The sequence below is a fragment of the Gorilla gorilla genome, chromosome 11, assembly GCF_029281585.2.
Source record: "Gorilla gorilla gorilla isolate KB3781 chromosome 11, NHGRI_mGorGor1-v2.1_pri, whole genome shotgun sequence".
Classification (NCBI taxonomy): domain Eukaryota; kingdom Metazoa; phylum Chordata; class Mammalia; order Primates; family Hominidae; genus Gorilla; species Gorilla gorilla.
In genome coordinates, this window is record NC_073235.2 from 136,547,809 (window position 1) to 136,568,487 (window position 20,679).

At 48.2% G+C, this 20,679-nt stretch overlaps 1 protein-coding gene across 1 annotated transcript; it reads right to left on the reverse strand.

Annotated features, from left to right (window-relative positions):
* Positions 1-1,925: 1,925 nt before the first annotated feature.
* Positions 1,926-20,214, reverse strand: HJURP (Holliday junction recognition protein). Its single transcript, XM_055379834.1, has 10 exons — positions 20,135-20,214; positions 18,914-19,470; positions 18,374-18,440; positions 17,093-17,148; positions 14,291-14,387; positions 11,939-12,003; positions 10,260-10,352; positions 8,737-8,815; positions 5,157-6,741; positions 1,926-2,197 (listed from the first exon to the last, which is right to left on the reverse strand). The coding sequence occupies exons 2-10, from the start codon at positions 19,007-19,009 to the stop codon at positions 2,122-2,124; spliced, it is 2,214 nt and encodes a 737-aa protein (XP_055235809.1). The 5' UTR covers positions 19,010-19,470; positions 20,135-20,214; the 3' UTR covers positions 1,926-2,121.
* Positions 20,215-20,679: the final 465 nt, after the last annotated feature.

The following is a 20,679-nucleotide window of genomic DNA, read 5'->3' on the forward strand; positions in this document are numbered from 1 at the left end:
CCATTTGGGAGAGCAATTTGGCAATAACTGGAAGTTCAAGGCACACCCATCCGTGACCTGTAATTTGCCTCTAGGTGTGTGTGTGCCACAGATAGTTGACACTTACGCACAAGGATCACGGGTGGATTTTGCACCCGTCCGCAGACATCCAGGACAATAAACCACCTAGAGAACTCAAAGTGAGATGCCCACATCTATCAGCTCTTGTCACATTCAGTCTCTTGATGAAACAAAACTGTAGCATATGTACAGTATTAATTTACTCATATAGTTTGAAACAGAGAGACTATACCATATATAGTTTATGGGTCCCTTATTGGCAGATCCTGTAAGTTGGCCAAGACCCATGCCCAGATGCTTCCACCTCACCTTCCTCCACTGGATGACAGAACACCGGCCTTTCTGGCAGCCAGGCCTGGCCCGGCCAGCAAGGTTTCAGCTGTCTGCTGGGTGTAGGGGGAGGAGAGGCACAAGCAGTTCTGGGTTGCAGTGATGGTTTTCCTGAAGAGGAAAGGGTGGGTCGCGTTGTCCTTAGGAAGCAGCAGGCCTGAGGGAAGGCTCTAGATCTGTAGGGGCCATTCTGGCCCTGGCTGAGCCTGAGCCAGCATTACACTGCCGGCCTGTTCTTTGAGGAAATGAGCCGTCTGTGAGGTCTGCAGCACCTGGCGAGGTTCTCAGCTCTCAGCAGCGTGCACCCTCCTTACTGACTCACAGGCTATGGATTAAACTGTGTCCCTCAAGTTCTTATGATTAAGTCCTAGCCCCTGGCATGATGGTATTGGAGATGGGGCTTTCTGGAGGTGATTAGGTTTAGATGAGGTCATGAGTGAGGGGCCCTTATGATGGGATTAGTGCCCTCCTAAGATACCAGAGACCTTGCTCTCTCCAGCATGTGGGGACACAGCAAGAAGACAGCTTTCTGCAAGCCAGGAAGAGTCCTCACCAGAGCCCAACCATGCTGGCTCCCTTGTCTTAAACTTCTAGTCTTCAAAATCTGTGAGAAAATAAATTTCTACTGTTTAAGCCACCTGGTCTCCAGCATTGTTACGGCAGCCTGAGCATGCAGGTGCGCACGCACACACACACATAACATGGTCCCAATGTAAGATGCAGAGGGGAAGGGATATGGGGCAGGGTATGGGGGTGATACCTGACATCAGGAGAGCAATCGCCTGGGGCGGCAGGCGGGAATGAAAAATGTGTAATTTAATCTCATTTTAAATCTTTCATAAAAAAACAACCCCAAACTCATATGGCCATATATTAACTATTTACTCCAGCATGAGTTTCACCAATGTATTCTGAATATGTGAAATATTTCATTACAAAAACGTCACCATGATATCCTGTCATCAATAGCTTCAGTAAGAATCATGAGGAGTCACAGGCGCTGTGGCTGCAGGAGCGTCTGGGACCACCAGGACTGTTTATTTTCCTTCAAGGGTCATTGCATGCAGGGCTCGAACTTACGTCTCACAAGCAAACAATATTCTCGAATGAAATGGGAAACAGGATAGAGGATTCTCTGGACATATCTAAATTTAAAAAAGAACACATGGCTGGGAGCAGTGGCTCACGCCTGTAATCCCAGCACTTTGGGAGGCCGAGGCAGATGGATCACGAGGCCAGGAGCTCGAGACCAACCTGGTCAATATGGTGAAACCCCGTCTCTACTAAAACTACAAAAATTAGCCGGGCGTCGTGGCGTGCGCCTGTAATCCCAGCTACTCGGGAGGCTGAGGCAGAAGAATCGCTTGAACCCGGGAGGCGGAAGTTGCAGTGAGCCAAGATTGTGCCACCGCACTCCAGCCTGGGCGATAGAGAGAGACTGTCTCAAAAACAAACAAACAAACAAATAAATAACCCCCACCCCCCAAAAAACACACACATCAGAAAAACAGGCCTATCAAAGAGAACCCTAAAAATTCTAATTGAGCAACTTTATTCACATAATTTCTACACCAAGAACTCGAGGTTATCTCTGATGGAACCAATTTCACTAATATTTACTTTAAGGGCAGAGAAGTCAACCAAGTCCTCACGGTCTCAAGAATTAAAAACAAAACAAAAATACAAACAGAGAGCAAGTGGGAAGAGAAATAACACTCCAAAATAACCTAGCTACACACTTTTAGTTTCCAATTTTTCTAGCATGAAATCACTTTTCTCTTCCATCCTGTAAGACGTGTTCTCTCCTCTAGGAAAAAAAAAGACAAAGAAAATGATGTTAGCAAAATTCTAGAATTCCCAATGCCAGCCACTAAAAGGTTAACTGTTTTCTACTTATTCCATTGCATGTATAAAAATACTTATAGAAAGTGGCATTACGTTAAATAAGTAAGTTATGTTAAAGAAACAACAAAAATATAATGGCAACCCCCCCACCCTGCTCCCCACACTCCCCCAGGGAGCACAGGCTGGTGGGGAAGTCCACATCCCACACCCTGGCCCAGCTAGCGCTGCTGCACGAGTGAATTTAGGAGTTCTAAGACTTAAGCTACTTTTCCATATCTATTAAAAGGAGAGACAGCCTGCCTATTGGACAGAATCGATCTAATCAAGGGGTTCTGGTGGGGATGAAAGAAGATAAGGCGTAAAAACGGTTCAGCATGGCCTGGCACACAGAGAGCACTCAGACGTTAGGCATGAAAACTCCATATGTAGTTGCAGCTCATGAAGAATTGGTCTCTTTCCTCAAGAAATCTATCACTTAAGCGGGAAAAGCAGAAAAACATAGGAAACCAGTTAAACATGTTTATATTGTGGTTTAAAATGAAACCTGGGGTGTTCATGATTTGACTTGCTATCAAATTCCAGGGTAGCTGGGAGGGCCCTGCGGGGCCACCAAGGGCTGAGTCCTCAGGATGGTCCACTCCCCAGCCCCACAATAATGCAACCTCACACCATTCTCTACAAGGCCGAGGTCCCTCCTGTGTGGCTGGGCCAGAAGAAAGCCCTTTAGACTGAGCAGGTGAAAAAGCAAGGCAGGAGCCTCTGCACGGAGCACTGGGGCAGATGTCACTCATGGAAAGGGGTCTGCAGGCGACTGGCACGGTGCCAGATCATGGAACAAGGTGGGAAAAGGCACAAGACAAAATCCCAGGGGCAGGATGATGGTAAAAGGAAGAGCTGGGGCACTATCTGAGAAAAAGCAGTTAGGTTTAGACAAGCAGGACGAGCAGAGCAGAGGAGCTCTGATGTGTGGGAGACCAGGAGAAACCTCAGATCTCTCTCTGGGCCGGACAGTTGTTTTTGGTGAAATTCTCCCCTTTCAACTGAGAAGGAGACTCTTGAGAGGTCACCTGTTAAACAGAACGCATAAACTTTGCCTCAAAGCAGCCTCCATGAAGTGTCTGCCATGAAGATGTGGCTGAGATTCTCGAAGGCTTCACTAACTGTGGCTGAAAGTCACCCGGCTGGTGGTTTGGTCTGAAAAAGCCCCAAGTGGGCACAGGAGTGGGCATCAGGCACACAGTTGGAGACCAAGACCCAAGGGAAAGACTGCTGTTAGCCGTGCACTGCCAGGGGAGGAGCTCCGAGGGCCCTGCCCACACAGTGCCCCTGACCCTAGCCGGGGCCCTGCAGAGAAAAACCTTTCCCATCACCTGAACACTTACGTATGTCCATCCTCAACTGGGAAGACAGATGACAACCAAGGCTTGTTTCATCTGCTTCTGGTTAGCTCACACAGTATGACTTTATACACGAAAATAACTTTGAAAACCAAAACATCCAACAAAACCTGGGAGCTTCTAGAACTGAGCCAAGGAGCCTGAGCCGCTAACCCATGAGACTGGTCCGTGTCCAGACAGCTCCCCACCGCAGCACCCACCATGTGCAGCCCCTGGGAGGGTGGGGGTTACCTGCACGGAGCAGGCAGCTGAGCGGTGGGTGGAGTCTGGGGAGGATGTCTGAGGATGCAATAGCAAAGAACTGGGGAGTAGGGGGAGAATGCCAGTCAAAGTTCCCTGGAAGGGAAGGGCTGTCCTACGGCAGACCCTGGAGTAGGTGGCCCTGAGCAGTCCAAGGGCATTGGGAAGACAGAGTGACAGTGAGAAAGGCCCCAGGGGGCTCAAGCCACAGGAGGCCGCTGGCGGTCTGAGAGTGTGGTCTCTGCCATGCACAGGCGGGACTGCAGGCTTCAAAGGCAGGCACCACAGAAGGAACAAGGCATACCAGACCTTGGTTCTGAGCTGGACGCACGGCAGGAGCCAGTGGCTGAGAAGGGCTCGCAGGCCAGGCGGGTCCAGGTGGGAGAAACAGAAAATGGGACACTTATGGCAGGCAGGGTCCACCCAAATGACCTCAGAGAAAAGGCACATTGCCAGGCTAGGGCACAAGGGAAGAGGATACTGGAGACACGGCCTCACCTGCTGGAACCACAAACACGCAAAACCCAAAGGAACCGGCCAAATCAAACCCACAGTCAAGTCCCGTCCACCTGTGGGTTAAAAAAGTCGCATCCTCCAGATCCTGACTGTGGACACAGAGAAGCTGTGCTGGGGAATCCAACCTTTAATGCCAACAAAAGTACTCACTCCCACTGACCCGCCCCACCCCACTGTCTCTAGAGAAAAGGGCACACGCAGACTGAAACTCTAGCTGACATGATTCGCACAAATTAAGCTGCAGAAGTTTTAACACTGAGCACTGAGATGATCTGCAGGGCACCCCTCGCACCTGTGAGAACACTGTGCTCGTGGCTCTCCCAGGCCACTCTTGCTCTTTCCCTACCAGGAATCCAGAAATAGGAAGTCATTCGCTTTAGATCCCTTTCGCCTTACAGCAGCTATTTTCTGAGTGTCAGATGAAGAGGTTAGAAATGAAAGTTTGACAAAGATGAATGAAGTGTAGTAAGTGAGGATTTGTAGGAAAAAAGCCTCTGAATGCATTCTAATGGAAAGGGTGTGAAACTTCTGCACGAGCATCTTCTGCTCTACCTCGATGCATCTTACACAGGGACACGTTCTTCACAGAGACGCTGACTTTACAGGAAGGAAAAGCATTTGGGAGAAAGCTCAGAAAGTTATCACGTATGTAAGATTTCGGCTGAGATTCACTAAACGTGGCACAAAGGTTCCTACCATAAAAAGCCTCTGTCCAAAGAGCAGTCACTCACATAAAACACCACATTCAACCAACAGAAACACACCTACCTCTCTTCTGAGTTGGGCTGTGAAGAGCTGCCCTGGTCTCCCGGTCTGATGGTGTTGCCCACCCCATCTGAGGCACCCAGGGAATTGGCCTGGCGTCCGGAGCCCTGGGGGTCTGATAGCCTGGGTCTTTTGGCAGGGAACTGATGGTCCCTCCTGGTGGCACGAGCAACACATGTAGATGAATGAGCCTCAACTGCAGTTGAGCCCAGTAGACTTTTTCTGCACCCCAGGGGTGATGATGGCAACTTCTGGAAACCCTGGAAGTGAGGGTCTGGATTTAATTTTCCTAAGAAGCCTTCTGTTTGATATCGAACTTCCATACTTGCTTTATCTGTAGACACTCCAATACATAAAGGCACTGTCATCTGCCCAGGAGATTTGAGGCAATACTTTTGATGAAGCTTGTCAAATTCTTCTTTAATTTCATCATAACGATTCCTTCCGTGGCCTGGCACTTCTTTATCTAGGACTGAAAGAGTTTTGCTGGGTGACACTGACTTTCTAAATATTCCAGAACTATTTCCTTGAATGTGAAGGTCAGATGTCTGCTGCGGGCGAGCTGCGCTGTCTGTGGGGTTGGCCTTTGGAAGTGATGAAGATGAATCGCTCTTGGGCAGGCACCTACCTGCTTCCAGAGATCTTTTGCCTAGGTTTTCAAAAGCCTCACTTAAACTTTTTGCTTTTGCTTTGCTGGAAGGTAAACTCAGCCTGCGGGTTTCTAAGCCCTGAAGGCCACCAGGACTCGCAGGACCCCCTCTGTACATGTTCATGGCCCAGGAGTCCAGGAGGCACGTCCGGCGAGGCTGGTTCCTAGGACTCAGGCAATATTCCCGATGAAGCTGATCAAATTGGATTTCAATCTCCCTCTGACGGTTCTCTCCATGGCCCTGTCGTATTGTTGGTCTGGAAACTATTTTTACAGGAGAAATTAACCATTTTAATGTCCTAAATCTATTTTCCTCATCAAGATTATACGTTGCACTGGAGTCGAAGTAAATCAAGGAAGAATACTTCGAGGGTGTCACTTTGGGCTCCTTCCAACTTGGATCTAACTTATGGATTTGGGGTTTGTTGACTTCAAGAAAAGCTTTTTCCAATTTTAAACCTGTCTTACGGCAAGAAACATCTAATACGTTCTTGCAATCTCTTAATGCCCCTGTCTCTTTCACAGGCTCAGAGCAGGGTACGAAGTTCTCCTTGGAGCTCCTCTGAGAACGTCTGGCTCCTTTGCAATATGTTTTGTTCATCCTGCTCTTATATCTGTGCCTCCTCCTGGAGTTCCAGTTTTGCATGATGAACGTTTTGGTGGAGATGATGCTTGATGGCTTTGTGCTCAACAGCCGGCTCATGGAGTGCAGCATCCCTGCGTACAGGTCACTGATGGTCACATTGCAAATGTCATCATCTTCGAAGGGCTGGCTGCTTAAGAAGCTGCTGCTACTGGTCTCTTGTAGGGAGAGGCTGTCATTTCTAGGTACTAAGGCCATGTCTGTGGAGGAAGGATGCAAAGGATCCCATTCTCTGGGAGATGAAGCTGGTTTCGCTGGGTCACCAGGACTCTTTCCGGAGATACGACTGCAGTATCCTGGGAGAAAAGATACACATAAAGTAAAGGTGTGTTACCATTCTAAACCATCCATGTGCACAGATGACAGAACTTAAGATTGGATCAGGACTATGTTTTTTTAAGCAATAGCAAAAACAAAAACACCACAAATGTGTAGGAGTAGACTCTTCTCAGAGATATTTTTTGGTATCAAAATTTGATTTCTACTCTCCATTGTACATTTCCCAAAGGTGTCTTCCTTTCCCTCTAGGCTGTTTAGAAGATGGATGCCTTTTCAAAAGCTAATTAGAAACTGAAAAATGACAACACTGTTTACCTACAGGGATGGGAAGGGGTGTAAGACTTCTAAACAAACCTCTTCATATAGCTTTGACTTTGCATCATGTAAATGTTTCCTATATTTAAAAAAAAATAAACCAACAGTGATGGGAAAAAACCATAAAATTGAACACAAACAGAAAAAAAAATCTGTATGTTAAATTGATAACTGAAAGAGAAAAAAAAAGAGTCCAAATACTCTGAGTGTCTGCCTCTTAAAGAGATATTGTCTAAGGATAAAAAGAGCTGCTTGGAAATTTTCAAGCTTATTTAGTAGATGGTTGTGAAGAGTGGTAGCAGGTGCTGCAATGCTAGAGTTATTTTATGCTGTACAATTGACCAGATGAGCACGTGTTAAGTCATTGCGGCTGGTGAGAACTGGGAGAGGCAGATATGGCATCAGGGCAGGGGTGAAGAAGTGCTCAAAAACGCATGGCATTGCACTACACGACACAAAAGCCAGCCTGAAAGGGGCTCCCTGACAGCTAAATCTGGGGTTACTTGAGCGTCAAATTGAATACCGGCAATGGATTATAACATGTGAATCAAAGAACAAAAAGACTCCATGAATTCCTACTGATCCTAAAAAATAAAAATAAAATAAATCAAAGCATGAGAGGGAACTACAGGAAGCAAAAAAAAGAACCAGAGGGGAGATAGCTCTTTTGAACAGAATAATGCCAACTGACGTGTGCCAAGGAACGGCAGAGACAGAAACAACCTGGGCGGGGACCTCCACCCAGGCGATCCGCATTGCTGGCTTCTAAGTCACTGGGTGAGAAGCTTTTAGAGAAAAGGTTCCTAGGAGATCTCAAAGAATCACACATAGATGACTCCAAGGAAAAAGGGCCTGTCGCAATGAGAAACATCGAATTAAGGTCTTACCTTAACTCAATGACCAGCCTAAAAGTCACCAAGAATGGGACAGACTGACCAAATGTTCTGAGAGGACACGTCATCCCTGTAGTAATTTTGCCAAAAATGTTTAACGTGAACCTAACCACGAGGAAGCAATCAGGTCCAAATTCAGGGACATTCTGCAAAACTACTGGCCTGTGCTATTCAAGAAAGGCAATAATATGAAAGGTGGCCACGAGGGAGAAAAGGCCAAGGAGCCGCTCTTGATGGAGGGAGACTAAACGCAACGGTGGTACCAGCCTGAGTGGGTCCGGAAATGATCAGGCAAACCAGAAAGGCTGCAAAGGACATCACTGGCACAATGGGTAAAACAGTACTGCATCAATGTTCAATTTCTGGCCTGTGTTAAGCGTACTGTAGTCATAAAGGAGAATTAGCCGATTTTTGGAGGTATGTGTGAGGCATTTAGGGATAAATGCATACACAAATGCAAATAAATACACACTGTGTGTGGCGGGGGGTGATAAAGCAAATATGACAACATGTTAATTGTGAAACAAGTGAAGGGTGTTCACTGTACTAGTCCTGTGCTTCTGGAGATGCAAAACTTTTCAAGCTAGTAAATTGGAATAAAGAGCAGACGTGGAGGAGAAAACAGCTCATTTTGAAACATCTTAATCTTCCAGTGAAATCCAAGTGTATCTCTAACAAGTTATGTTGATGAAACACACCAGGAAATGATGGCATGGCCAGTATGAGCAGCTCTGAGGGGCCACGCAGCTCCAACAAAAGTGAAGGAAACACACACTGTTCATACAGTTTCTATGTCACACTCACCAGGGGCAGGCATGGCAGGTGAGGCCAGTGAAGGCAGCGGAGTCACACGTACATCCCTTCCAGCTCTGTTACCTGCACACTGAAATCAGAGCCAGTGGTTACAAGAAAAAAGTTGCCAGGTGTCAACTGGGTGCAAGGAGCTGGGTTCTCCCCTGACAATGCGGACTGTGCATCTTAGCACAGCCGTGTCGACAAGCGTGTCAATGTGGTGACAGTGGCCAGCTAGGCTTCGGGCAGTGGGAAGAAAAAATGTCCTACTAAGATCTGGACAGTTGATGTGGTCTCCAGGATAGCTTCCAGCCACAGTCACCACTCATCTGCCAGTAACTTCTTACCCCAGGGGCGCTGGTAGCTTTCTTTGTCTAGCATTATACTCAGACCACAAGAACGCCTAGGGGCCAGCTGGACGGTGGACAAAGAAGACCCAGTAGATCCGTTCGTTCCTAACCCTAATCTGTTCTCTGGACCAACACAGCAACCAAGAGGACACCACTTGCTGCCTTGGGTTAAAGGAAAAAGCATTTCAGGTACATCCACTAAGTCGGTGGTCCACAAATACAGGCTTTCCACTGGTCAGCAGCACAGTAAGAAAACACATACACCCCTGTGAGATTGCTGCCTTTTCCTGGAGATGAATTCTTATTCTGCAATGTGTACTTCCTAAGTATTTGGTGTTGCAATGTCCTTTATTCTATGGCAGAGGGCACTGACCTTAAGAGAGGGGTTGGCAGGTGAGTGTGCCCACCTCTCATGCCATCACATCCCCCACAACATGACCTCTCAGCAGGCGGGACAGGTGCCAAGGGTCAGCCTCCTCACCTTGCAGCTGATTCTAGCCTGATCACACCAGGGAATGTGGGGACTATTGCTTCCCTAACTATGCAGCTTCAAATCCTGGTCCAGAGGTCGGGGCTGCTCTTAAGAGTCCCGTGTGTGGCCCCAATAGATTTTTTTTTTTTTTTTGAGATAGAGTCTTGCTCTATCACCCTGGCACAATGGCACAGTGGCACAATCTCAGCTCACTGCAACCTCCGCCTCCTGGGTTCAAGCGATTATCCTGCCTTAGCCTCCCAAGTAGCTGGGATTACAAGCACCCACCACCACACCCAGGTAATTTTTCTATTTTTAGTAGAGATGAGGTTTCACCATGTTGGCCAGGCTGGTCTCAAACTCCTGACCTCAAGTGACCCACCTGCCTTGGCCTCTCAAAGTGCTGGGATTACAGACATGAGCCACTGTGCCTGGCTGCCCCACTAGATTTTTCTGTGAGTTGCCCCAGAACAGTGGGCAGAGGGCCCCTGCCAGGGCTCCCACCTTCCTGATGGCGCTGCCCTGGGGCACCTGGAGTGTTTATTCAAGAAGAGCAAGTATGTCAGCATGTGAATAAAACAATTTGGAAATCATTACTTCAAATGCTCTTTACGGGTTCTGTAGAAAAAACAAAAAGCATAATAACACCGTACCTCGATGTATTTAGTTTATGATCTAATTATATAAAAACAAACAACTGGGAAACAGATTACCTCAAAATACTCTGCACCCTGTAGCAGTATATCCACTTGGGTCAAGTATTTCCTTCTTAATTCATTTTTCAAAGGGCTTTGAGGCACTGCAGGCTGATCAAAAAAGAGAAGTCAGAATTTTTAAGAGCTTCTGAGTATAGCTGACCTTTGGATTCTGGAACAAACTGGCAAGCTCATTAATGTACAAATCTTTACATGATGCTACTCAAAGTCACTTTCACCTCCATGATGTTATTCAAAGTCACTTTTTCACCTCCTGCTATGTTAATAATCCAAAAGAATGTAAAAAGACAAAAAAAAAAAACAAAAAACCATGTCTAGAGAAGTTTATGACAGCATTGCTAGACCAGGAAAAAAAAAATCTGAATATTCATAGGTGAGTTCAGGACTCAACTACTGGTAATAACTTCAAACTGGTAAGTTTATAAGAAATTCAGTGCTCCTGGCTGGGTGTGCTGGGTCATGCCTGTAATCCCAGCACTTTAGGAGGCTGAGGCAGGTGGATCACTTGAGGCCAAGAGTTCGAGACCAGCCTGGCCAACATGGTGAAAGTCCATCTCTACTACAATACAAAAATTAGCTGGGCATGGTGGCGGGCGCCTGTAGTCCCAGCTACTTGGGAGGCTGAGGCAGGAGAATCGCTTGAACCCAGGAAGTAGAGGTTGCAGTGAGCTGAGATCGCCCCACCGCACTCCAGCCTGGGTGACAGAGTGAAACTCCATCTCAAAAAAACCAAAAACAAAAACAGAAATTCAGTGCTCCAGCTCAGGAGGCTGTCCTACCCCTCCCCTGCTAGACACTGGAAATAGAGGGCATCACCCTCTATCCTCTGCTGAGTAGGGCTGGCACTTTGGTTCTTGACTCTTGGTACCACCCTCTTCCCCTTTGTTCCAATCCCTACACAATCTCTCAGTGAGCATCCACTTTCTTCCCCAGGACCACAGCCTTTTTCTTCTTAGTCACTGAAAGTCACACATGGGTGCGTGGGAAACCCTCTGCACAAAAGTAGCAATTTTAGAGGAAAACCATGCACCAGGTATTCTAGCAGGCAACAGAGTGTGACACGGGGGACAGGAAAGATGCTGGAGCTGGTTAAGCTCTGCGTAAATTCTCATCTATCCCAACCAAGGAGGATAAGAAGCACATCCCATAAGAAAACGGGTGGTTTCTGTGACCCAGGGGGCACTCTGGGAAACAGACATATAAATGACACTTACTGTTTAGGTTAGTGACGGCTGCCCAATGAGGCGACCTTGTGACTTGGGGCATTTGAGGACAGACCTGGAAATACTCCCTAGAACACCTCTCTTTTTACCCTGCCCCTGTAGGGGAGACTGACCGAGAGCCCAACTTTCCTGTTGTGTGCTCATCCAGGCAAATGGCGCCCTGCCAACCACACTGACAGCTTTATCTGCAGAGTGAAAATCATCGTGAATCAGGCTTGCACTGGGGGTAGAACTGGCTGCCAGGTGCTAGACTGAGAGGAGGGCCTTACTGCTGAAGGGAATCTGGACACGAGGAAATCCGAGACTTGGAAGTAGCAAAAGCCAGCCTCAGGAGAGGACTTCCAGAAAAGCGCAGGCAGCGCTGCCCGCCTCAGGCCACATGGGCTTTGATGGACCCACCCCTGAGCCCCCAAGCGCCCCCTCTGTCCATTCATTACTAAAGGCATCACTTACTGCTAAGGCCCAAGCAACTGACTCTTCCTGGTCTGACGTGGCATCGACCTCACTGCTTTTTGAATCTAAAAGTCAAACAAGTAAATCTCAATCAGGATTTTCAGGAAAGAGTGCATTTTCCTCTCAAGGATGGTTTTGGCATCACTTCGAGTATGTTGTACAGTAAAAATCCCCATTGCTTCAAGGGTGCACCCACTGGAGCCATCTACGGCTGCCCGTGGTTCTTAGTAACCCAGAGAACCCCTAGAATGGGAAACTGCCTGGGGCCATGGAGTGAGGAAAGGCAGATTCTGCACCACCTCCAGCTTTCCATGGCCTCTGAGCCTGGAAGTTGAGACACTCAAGCCCAGCACCGCTCGACAGAACTTCCAGTGACCATGGAAAGTTCTCTGCCTGCTGTCCTAGGCCAGCCACTAGTCACACAGGGCTACTGAACAGCTGGGATGTGGCCAGTAAGGCTGAGGAAATGGATTTTAAATTTTATTTCACTTTCATCTAATTTAAATATCATCCAGAGAGGGCTGGTGGGTGCCATACTGGGCAGTACATCTGTCAAATAACTATTTCCTGTGATTTCAAGCGGTTGGGGAAATTCATGGACCTAAGGATTTATAGTTAAAATCTGGATTAATAGCAGTAAACACATAGCACCACAGGTAAATATCCTCATGAAAAGCTTTCCAATTCTACTCTGAAAGACCACCAGCTTCCCTTTAGCGACTCAACACCCATCACTAACTATTGGTGTAGGCAAGGTGCCAGGAAAGGGACTGGGCAGAGGGGGACAGAGGCTGCGGAAGGCCAGCGTCCAGGAGAGACAGGTGTTTAAAGGCTAGTGACAAAACTGTTTCGCAAGCAGAGGAACCCAGGTCTAAAGAGCTCAGATAAGAGTGGGGGTCTGTTCCAGCCTGGGGATCACAGGGGCTTCCCGGGGGCAGCGAGGAGGCCATGCGGTCAGGCAGGACTTCAGGCCCCATTCTGGGTTCTGGCCTTTTACCTCAAAAGCAATGGGAAGCCACGTGTTGCATCAGAGAAGCGGCTTGACCACATTCACAGGGGCGTCAGTGGGGCGGAGGGAGCCCGGGTGGGGTTGGGGGCTGGTGCTCAGCGGGAACATGAGAACTAACGAAGCACAAGGCACAGGACAGGGATGCCTTGGCCATGAGGAATGAGGCAGAGGCTGAGAGGAAGACCCTGGGTTTCTGGCTAACGCTAGAGGGAAGACGGCAGGGGCCTGTACTGAGGCGCAGAGCAGAAGATGGGGAGCCTGTCTGCCGGGCTGAGTCTTGGCTGTGCCAAGTCTGGACATGAAGTATTGAAGCAGAGGGTCTGCTGGGCAGTAAAACGCCCCCAGTTGAGTTCTGGCTGGAGGTTACAGTCAGCACACAGAGAAGCCATGGCTCCACCCGGGGGAAGGGCAAAGGCAGCTCAAACAAACCCTCTAGAAAGGGCATCCAGCAGGGACGGGAGGCGAGCAGACTGCAGGCTGGGAAGGACGAAGACAGAAGGAGGAAAAACGGAGGAGCATGGGGCTGAGGAGCAGGGGGCCACAGAGGCCCAGGCCAGAACTTCCGGAAGGTTTAAATGCTATGGAGAGCGCGAAACCCAAAGAATGCCAACAGGATTTAGCAATGGGGTTGTGAGAAACCTCACCCGGAGTTGGGCTTTAGAGATGGAGCCGAAAGGAGTCGGGAGAGGAGGAACACACGGGGTTGGTGGGGTAGGGAATCCATGGCAGCAAACGGAGCAGGTTATTTCACTCTGGTTGTAAAGGGAACTGGGCAAAGGGACGTGGCAAGGAAGGGGCCCAGGACAGGGGAGAGCCACGAAGGGTCTGATGTATCTAAGGTGAGTCTGAGCACATCTAAATACCGATGGATGGATCCAGGGGACAGAGACTGAAGACAGAAGGAAGGGGTGAGGGACAGATTCCCTAGAAAAGAGGACAGGACGGGGCTGGGCAGTGAGACTGGCCTGGGGAAAAGGAAGGAGCCTCCTAGGAGGATGAAGTGGGAAGCTGCCCTATAGAAGTGAGGGTTCACAACACCACCCTGTAGGGGCAAATCTTAAGTCTTACTAAATCTGGATATTAACTTTTCACATGGAGGGGCATGTTTATTTACTCAAAAAACACCTGAGTACCATTCATATGTCAGGCACCGGATGTAACTGTGGGCAAGGCAGAGCTCAGAAGGAATCAACAGGGTACTTTAACATGATTTTAGTTTTTAAGATATACCTTAGAAAAAATAAAAACTTCACTACTGAGGAATCTAGGCTTTGAGCTGTTGTAACAGGTGCGTCAGGCCTGGTCCCTCCTGACTTCAGTTCTCTGACGAAGGCAACACTCACCAGCTCCCAGGACTGTGCGGTGCGAGGGAAGCTCAGGACCCCAGGCTGCAGCTTGCACGGAGCCATCTGTCCTGTCCGCGGGCTTCACGGAGGAGTCCTCCAAGTGCAGAAGCCAATAAAAACATGGTTGTTTGAGTGACAGCACATTTCAAAGTCACCGCAAAATAATAAAACTGCAATCCTTCTGTTAACACAGGAGACAGCAGGAGCCTGCCACAAGGCTTCTCTTCTCCCTGCATGTCCACTTTATAAGAGGCCTCAAGAGCGTAGGGAGGAGCTGAGGTTCCCCTGGGTTGCAGCGGGGGCTGCTACTTAAAAAGCCACTTGGAAGGAGCAGGGAAAGTCAGGGGCCCAAGCACGAGCAGATAAGCTCACACCTCCTAACACTGGCTCAGGGATGACAGGGACTGGGGCAAACAAAAAGCCAAATTGAAACAGAACAAAATTGTCCTGAGGTCATCAGCGAGAACAGAGAAATAGGCAAGTGGCCCCTGGGCAGCTTCCTGTGATCTTTAAAGAATATGCTGGAGTATTTAAGGTGGGGAGGAGCCAGTTTAAGCCCAAGCTAACGCACAGAGGCAGCTGCTTGTCCTGACCAGGAGCTCACACCTGGTGGGCAGAGGTGGTCGGGCGGCCACACTCCTGGTCAGGCCTGCTTCAGCTCTCCAGAGCCTGCTCTATAGCAGGCCCCACGAATAATCCCAGAGCATGGCATCGGTGGGTTCTCATTAATGAAATTCAAGCATTCAGGATACCAGATTGGCTGAAATATTAATATTTTAGGAACCACCCAGCCTTATAAAAACAGGGCGTGAGAAGGTGGCGAGGCCTATACCGTTAGGGATGGTCCTCAGGTGTCAACTCTGAGGGTTTAGAGGACTTGGGGCTGCCCAGAAGCACTACAGGGTAACTGAAGCCCACTTCCAGAATATCAGAACCTTTGCTTCCAGTGAAACCGTCACATAAGGTGGAGTTTACAGGGTTGTTTTGTGGCTGTGTCTGAGGCAGAACCTGGTTTGAGAATCACAGAGAAGCAGACGATCTATACCAACCCCAAACCACGTGGTAGCTCTGGTAGCTACAAACAGAACCCAGGCATTGTGTTATAACCAACCCAGCACAGGTCAACACCCGGCCTACCAGGGCCCACAGCCTCCCCCAGCCTCCAGGGCGGCAGGAGCACCAAGTCGTCTGGGAAAAGGTGAAGGCGGATCTGGACACTGTCACCAATAGCAATTACAGTGAAGTCAGAGATGTCCCAGCTGAAATCTCAGGCTACACCCAATTTCCTAATCCCAAGAAAGGGTCTGAAGATTCTGGAGACCCAGGTAGGGGTCCTCTTACATTTTAAGCAAAAACCTTAAATAAATCTTTAAATGAAAACTTTTTGCCACCAGGACCATATTAAGCACTAGTCTAATGAGTGGACATCTCTATTATGCATAATTCAAAGAGTATATATACTTTAACCCAATAATCCCACTTCTCAGCATTTATCGAAAAGGGGGAATATCAGTATTGGGAAGAGATAAGGACCGGGATTTTCTCTGAAAACCATTTCTAACAGAGGCTTTATAAATAAAGTTTTATTGGAACACTGCCACGTACACTCATTTACATATTATTTTCGGTCACTTTCCTCCTGCAACACAGAGCTGAGTAGTTACAGCAGAGACCATACAGCCAGCAAAGCCTAAAATATGTATCATCCGGCCCTTTGTGGAAAAAGTGTGCTGACCCTTATTTATTAATAAAGGAAGCCACAAATAGCTAATTGCCTATCAACAGGAGAGCAGTTAAAAAAACATGATTTTTTAAATAATTATATAATTTTATAATTATACAACAGTTGATGAAGAGAAGAGTTTGCCAGATGTATTAATTGGAAAAGTGAGGGAGAAAAAAATGCATTTATAAAGATGTGTATTATAGGGAATCACATTGTACTAAAATAGCATTAGTGACCATCTTTGCAGAGAGGAATCAGCTCATTTATGTAGTTGTATGTACTTTTAACATTTTTATGACTAGAATAATTAATAAAGAAGATTTCATTTCAAATTTGCTGTTAATATCGTCACCTTGATCTTGATGTTTTTCATTCTTGGGTACAGGTTCCTTGACCTGTGACCACAGAGAGGAACCATGTGGCATCTGAGAGGCAGTGATTAACCGAATACCAGATAACCTGGCAAAAGCCACTGTGGCAAAAGGGCTCCTGGATGCCCCCGTAGAAAGGCCAATAGCACCTTCCACTAAAATAACGGGTCTCAGAGCGGCAACACCCTCGGATCAACTAGGCAGGGAAGCCAGGGTCTTCCAAAGGTAGAAAAATGCAGAAGGAAAGACGTGTGATCCTCCAGGCTGCACCTCCCCTCATCTCTCTTCCTCCCCTTTCAAAACAGGAAGAGAGACATTCTTCTTCCCTAGAAGGAACTGGATTTGGTATTTTCTGTAAGGACCCAAACAAAGTGAGTCCCTCGCTGGGCTGGCACGTGGCCTTGGGGAGGGTTACCCAACTGGCCCAGCCTCTGCACATGTATTATCAGAGCCCCTCAGCCTGTGACACAGGAAACACAGGGTGATGAAAAAGTCCAAATATTACACAGTGACTCCTTGCACTTGACAACCTACAGAAGAAACGCTTCTAAATCCTTAAAAACAGAAAGAGTATAATCATGAGAAAAAGTGCCCCGTGGTGGCCTCTGTGTAAGCTCAGAGGTTGGGTATACCCACACCTTTATTCATATGAATACTCCTCCACAGCAAGGTTATTTGGCAATAAAATTTGACACTAAATACCTGGATCTCTCCTTCGTTTCTTTCCTTTATTAGTCTTCCACCCCAAATTCTCAATCCTGAAGAAAAGAAACAAAAATGACCATTTACATAATCCTGAACGCTGAACTTCTGCTCAATCTGTGTTCACCAGATGCCAAAGTGACAGGCAAAAAAAAGGTACAATATTAAAACCAAGCCAGGTTTCTGACACCCTGCGATTGTTCCTCTTTGTAAAGTTTCAGGTTTTTAAGGCAAATCTGTCATTCATGGAAATCTCTCCTACCTACTAGAAAATGGCTCATCAAATTACATCATTAGCCCAAAAAGTTAAATGAAAACAAGGAACATATGACAGCGACTGTCCTTAAAATATATAGAGGGCAATCTATATACCATATAGAGGGAGTAAGCACTTTGCGCAGGCAATCTCTATATCCCATATACTGAATGAATGCTTTCTAACGGCAATCCACATGTTATACAGAGACCAAAGGGTAGCAGACCTGCCACTGGAATATTTTAGTTTCTGCCTGTGTAAACTTTTCACCCAAGATGTGTCTGGATTGGCTATAAAGGCAGAAAGGTAGGATTTCTTTTAATTCAAGGAGCAGATCTTGTGAACCTTTAGTGTCCGTTTAATGCAATATAGAACTTGCTCTGACGTTTGTTTTCATTAAGTGATACTGAGTTAGTTATAAAGCTATATGGGAGGAATTGACCCCAGCCAGTGCAAAGTGTCACCAGCTATTTACCAAAAAGAATCCACAAGATTTCAGCCCGTTTACATTAACTATTAAACGGAATGCCTTCTTCTCCCTATTCAAGTACTTGGAGCCTCAAGGAAGACAGTTACTACTCCAAGTTAAACAGGGCAAACAATAGTCAATGTGAGTATTCGCAGTGCGGCGGGGGGTACTGTTCACAGAGTTTCATAGGGATTGTACGTAACTGTTACAACACCCACGCCCAGGAGACATTATTGTCATCATCCTTCCCATTTCACAGATGAAGACACTGAGACCAGTCCAGCTAAGCAACTGCCCCACGCTGCCATGGTGGGGAGGTGGCCAGCGGGGATGCCAACCCGGTAAGCCGGAGGCATGTGAGCCAGGAGGCACCTATGTCTCTTCAGGAATTGTTCTAATAAGTAATTCAAGTAATTTACAGGTTTAAGGGCACCAATGTTTTGGTTCCTATTAGTTAGGTGAACAATGTTTACTTCTTAAGAGAGCAGGGACAGCATTTCAACTACTCCATTCACACTCTTCACCCGAATACTCAGAAGGTGGGGATGACCCTTACCCTGTGGCGTCTCGTAGGTCAGCGTGGCCATTTGCACCACCGGGGTGTCCTCGAAGGGCTGGTTGTACTGCGGAGGAGGAAGGGGCTTCCTGTCGGGTCCCAGGGCCACGAGGGGCCCCAGACCCGGGCGGAGGCGGCGCCAGCCCGTGAGAGGCCGTTAGTCTGGCCTGGAGCGCCCCAAACGCGGTCTCTGCAGCGGAGCCCCCAACTCCGCCTCTCTCGTCCCACTCAGGAGCACCCCCAGCCCCACCAAACCCTCCTCTCTGCACCCGAGCCCCAGGCCTGCTTCCCCACTCCCCGTTCCGGAGGCCCCAGTCTTTCCTCCCCGTCCCCGCACCGAAGCCTTCGGCGCTGCCTCCTTTTTCCCTCTCCGGAGCCCCCAGCTCCGCCTCCACCTTCTCTCCGCATCCAAGCTCCAGTCCCGCTTCCCCAACCCCCGCTCCGAGCCCTCAGAGCCCCTTCCCTTCCCGTCCTACGTCCCCTCCCAGCCTCACTCCGACACGCAGGCCTCCCCTCCCGGCGGACGGGCGGGAGCCGCACCTTCTCTATCAGCCGCTGCATGCGCCTCTGGAAGCGGCGGCGACTGGCCCTGAGCTTCTGCAGCAGCTGGTCATCTTCCACGTCCTCGCCCTCCATGGCGCGCAGCGTACCCAGCCAGTACCCAAGCGCCAACCCGGACTGCAGGGCCTCGCGCGCCACAAACTCAAATAGGAGACTCCGCCCTTCCTGCCTTCCTCTCTGTTTTCTATTGGCTAGAGCGGAGAAGCCGGGCACTGATTGGGCCTTTCAAACAAATTTGCGTCCCACCTTCCGGCCAATCCACGCCCGAGTTTCCAGCCACGCCCCAATGTCCGGCGGAAGGGAGGGAGGGTCTCCGGCCGCCACGGCCGGTGGTAGTTGTACAAACAGCTGTGTGCTTATTAATCAGCGGTGCTGTGCGAGAGCCGGTGGGATGCGTGTCATCTCTCGCGCTGTGCACCGGAGATAAGTGCGGCCTGGAGATTTCTGCGTGACTTGCTCTGGGTGTCGCCGCTGGGCGAGGTCCGCCTTCCTCACCCGCCCGCCTGGGATCCCGGCGCAGTTTCCAGGGCAGGGTCCTAAGAAAGACAACCCCAAATTACCAACCCCAAAGGAGGCAGGATAGCGAATATTCATCTAAAGGAAAAAATAAGTCTCAACGAGTGACACATTTAAAGATGCTGACAAATGCGATACACATCACAAAATCCAGGAAAATACTTCTATTAACCCACCTTTTCCCCCATGTATTTCTGATTGCATATTCTGCTTCTTCATTGATATTAATCTTGTAATATTTTCTCCAGAGAGAAGAGCAAGATAAATCAGTCTTTAGTATGGTTGATGGAATTTATGATTGACATCTTAGGAAAGTTTCATTCAGCTTCATCACTTAACCACATTTGTGTGCTTGTGCTGATATGATTACCATAGTATATGATTGAAAATGAAAGCATTACTGAGCACCAGGAGGTCCCTTAGAGGGGGCTCTTCACCTCCTTTCAGCCTGCACAGCAATTCTATCATGATGTCCTGCGGAAATTTAGGTGGGAGTGGGTGGAGGGTAAGAACTTCAGGGCTCATGTAGTGTGTGTGTCCACAAAACGTGTTGCGTTGTGCTGGACACAGAGATGTGCTGGCCTGATTCCCCTTAAGATGCCACAGCTGCTAGGAGGGCAGTTGGCAGGGGCCTTCAGTTGTCAGCCTATTCTGGGATGATTCAGTTGCAGAGAACTCCCTCACCCAAGGTCCTGCTGCCCCAGGGTGGCCCAGCACCAGTGACTGATCCAGGTGGGAACAGGAAGGCTGTGTCATTTCAGTCTGATGGAAGAAAACCCTGGGCCACTTTATCTTCCGAGCTCTCAATTCCACGGAATTGGATGGGGTAACCTACCAATCCTGTTTCTTTCCTTCCCTTCCTCCCTATATAAACATCCTCTCTGGGTCTTCTCCAGTTGCAGGATCTACACATTTAATTTGTACCTTTTCCAATTTTCACAAACAGGCCGAGGTGTCTTCCTCCTCCTTCCTTAGGAGTGTTCAGAAACTTAACATGCTCTTCCTTGGACTCTGTGCTTCCCACACATAATTTACTTTTCAAATATCTAACTGGGCCCATTTAGAGACTTCAGACCTCGAATAAGATTTTCTTTTTTCTTTTTGAGTTTTGGATGATTGACTCTTCCATTGTTACCAGATAGAGTTGTCCAGGTTCTTGGTGTGTTGAACAAAGAATTGAACAAAACACACAAAGTAACAAAGGAATGAAGCAACGAAAAGCAAAGCAA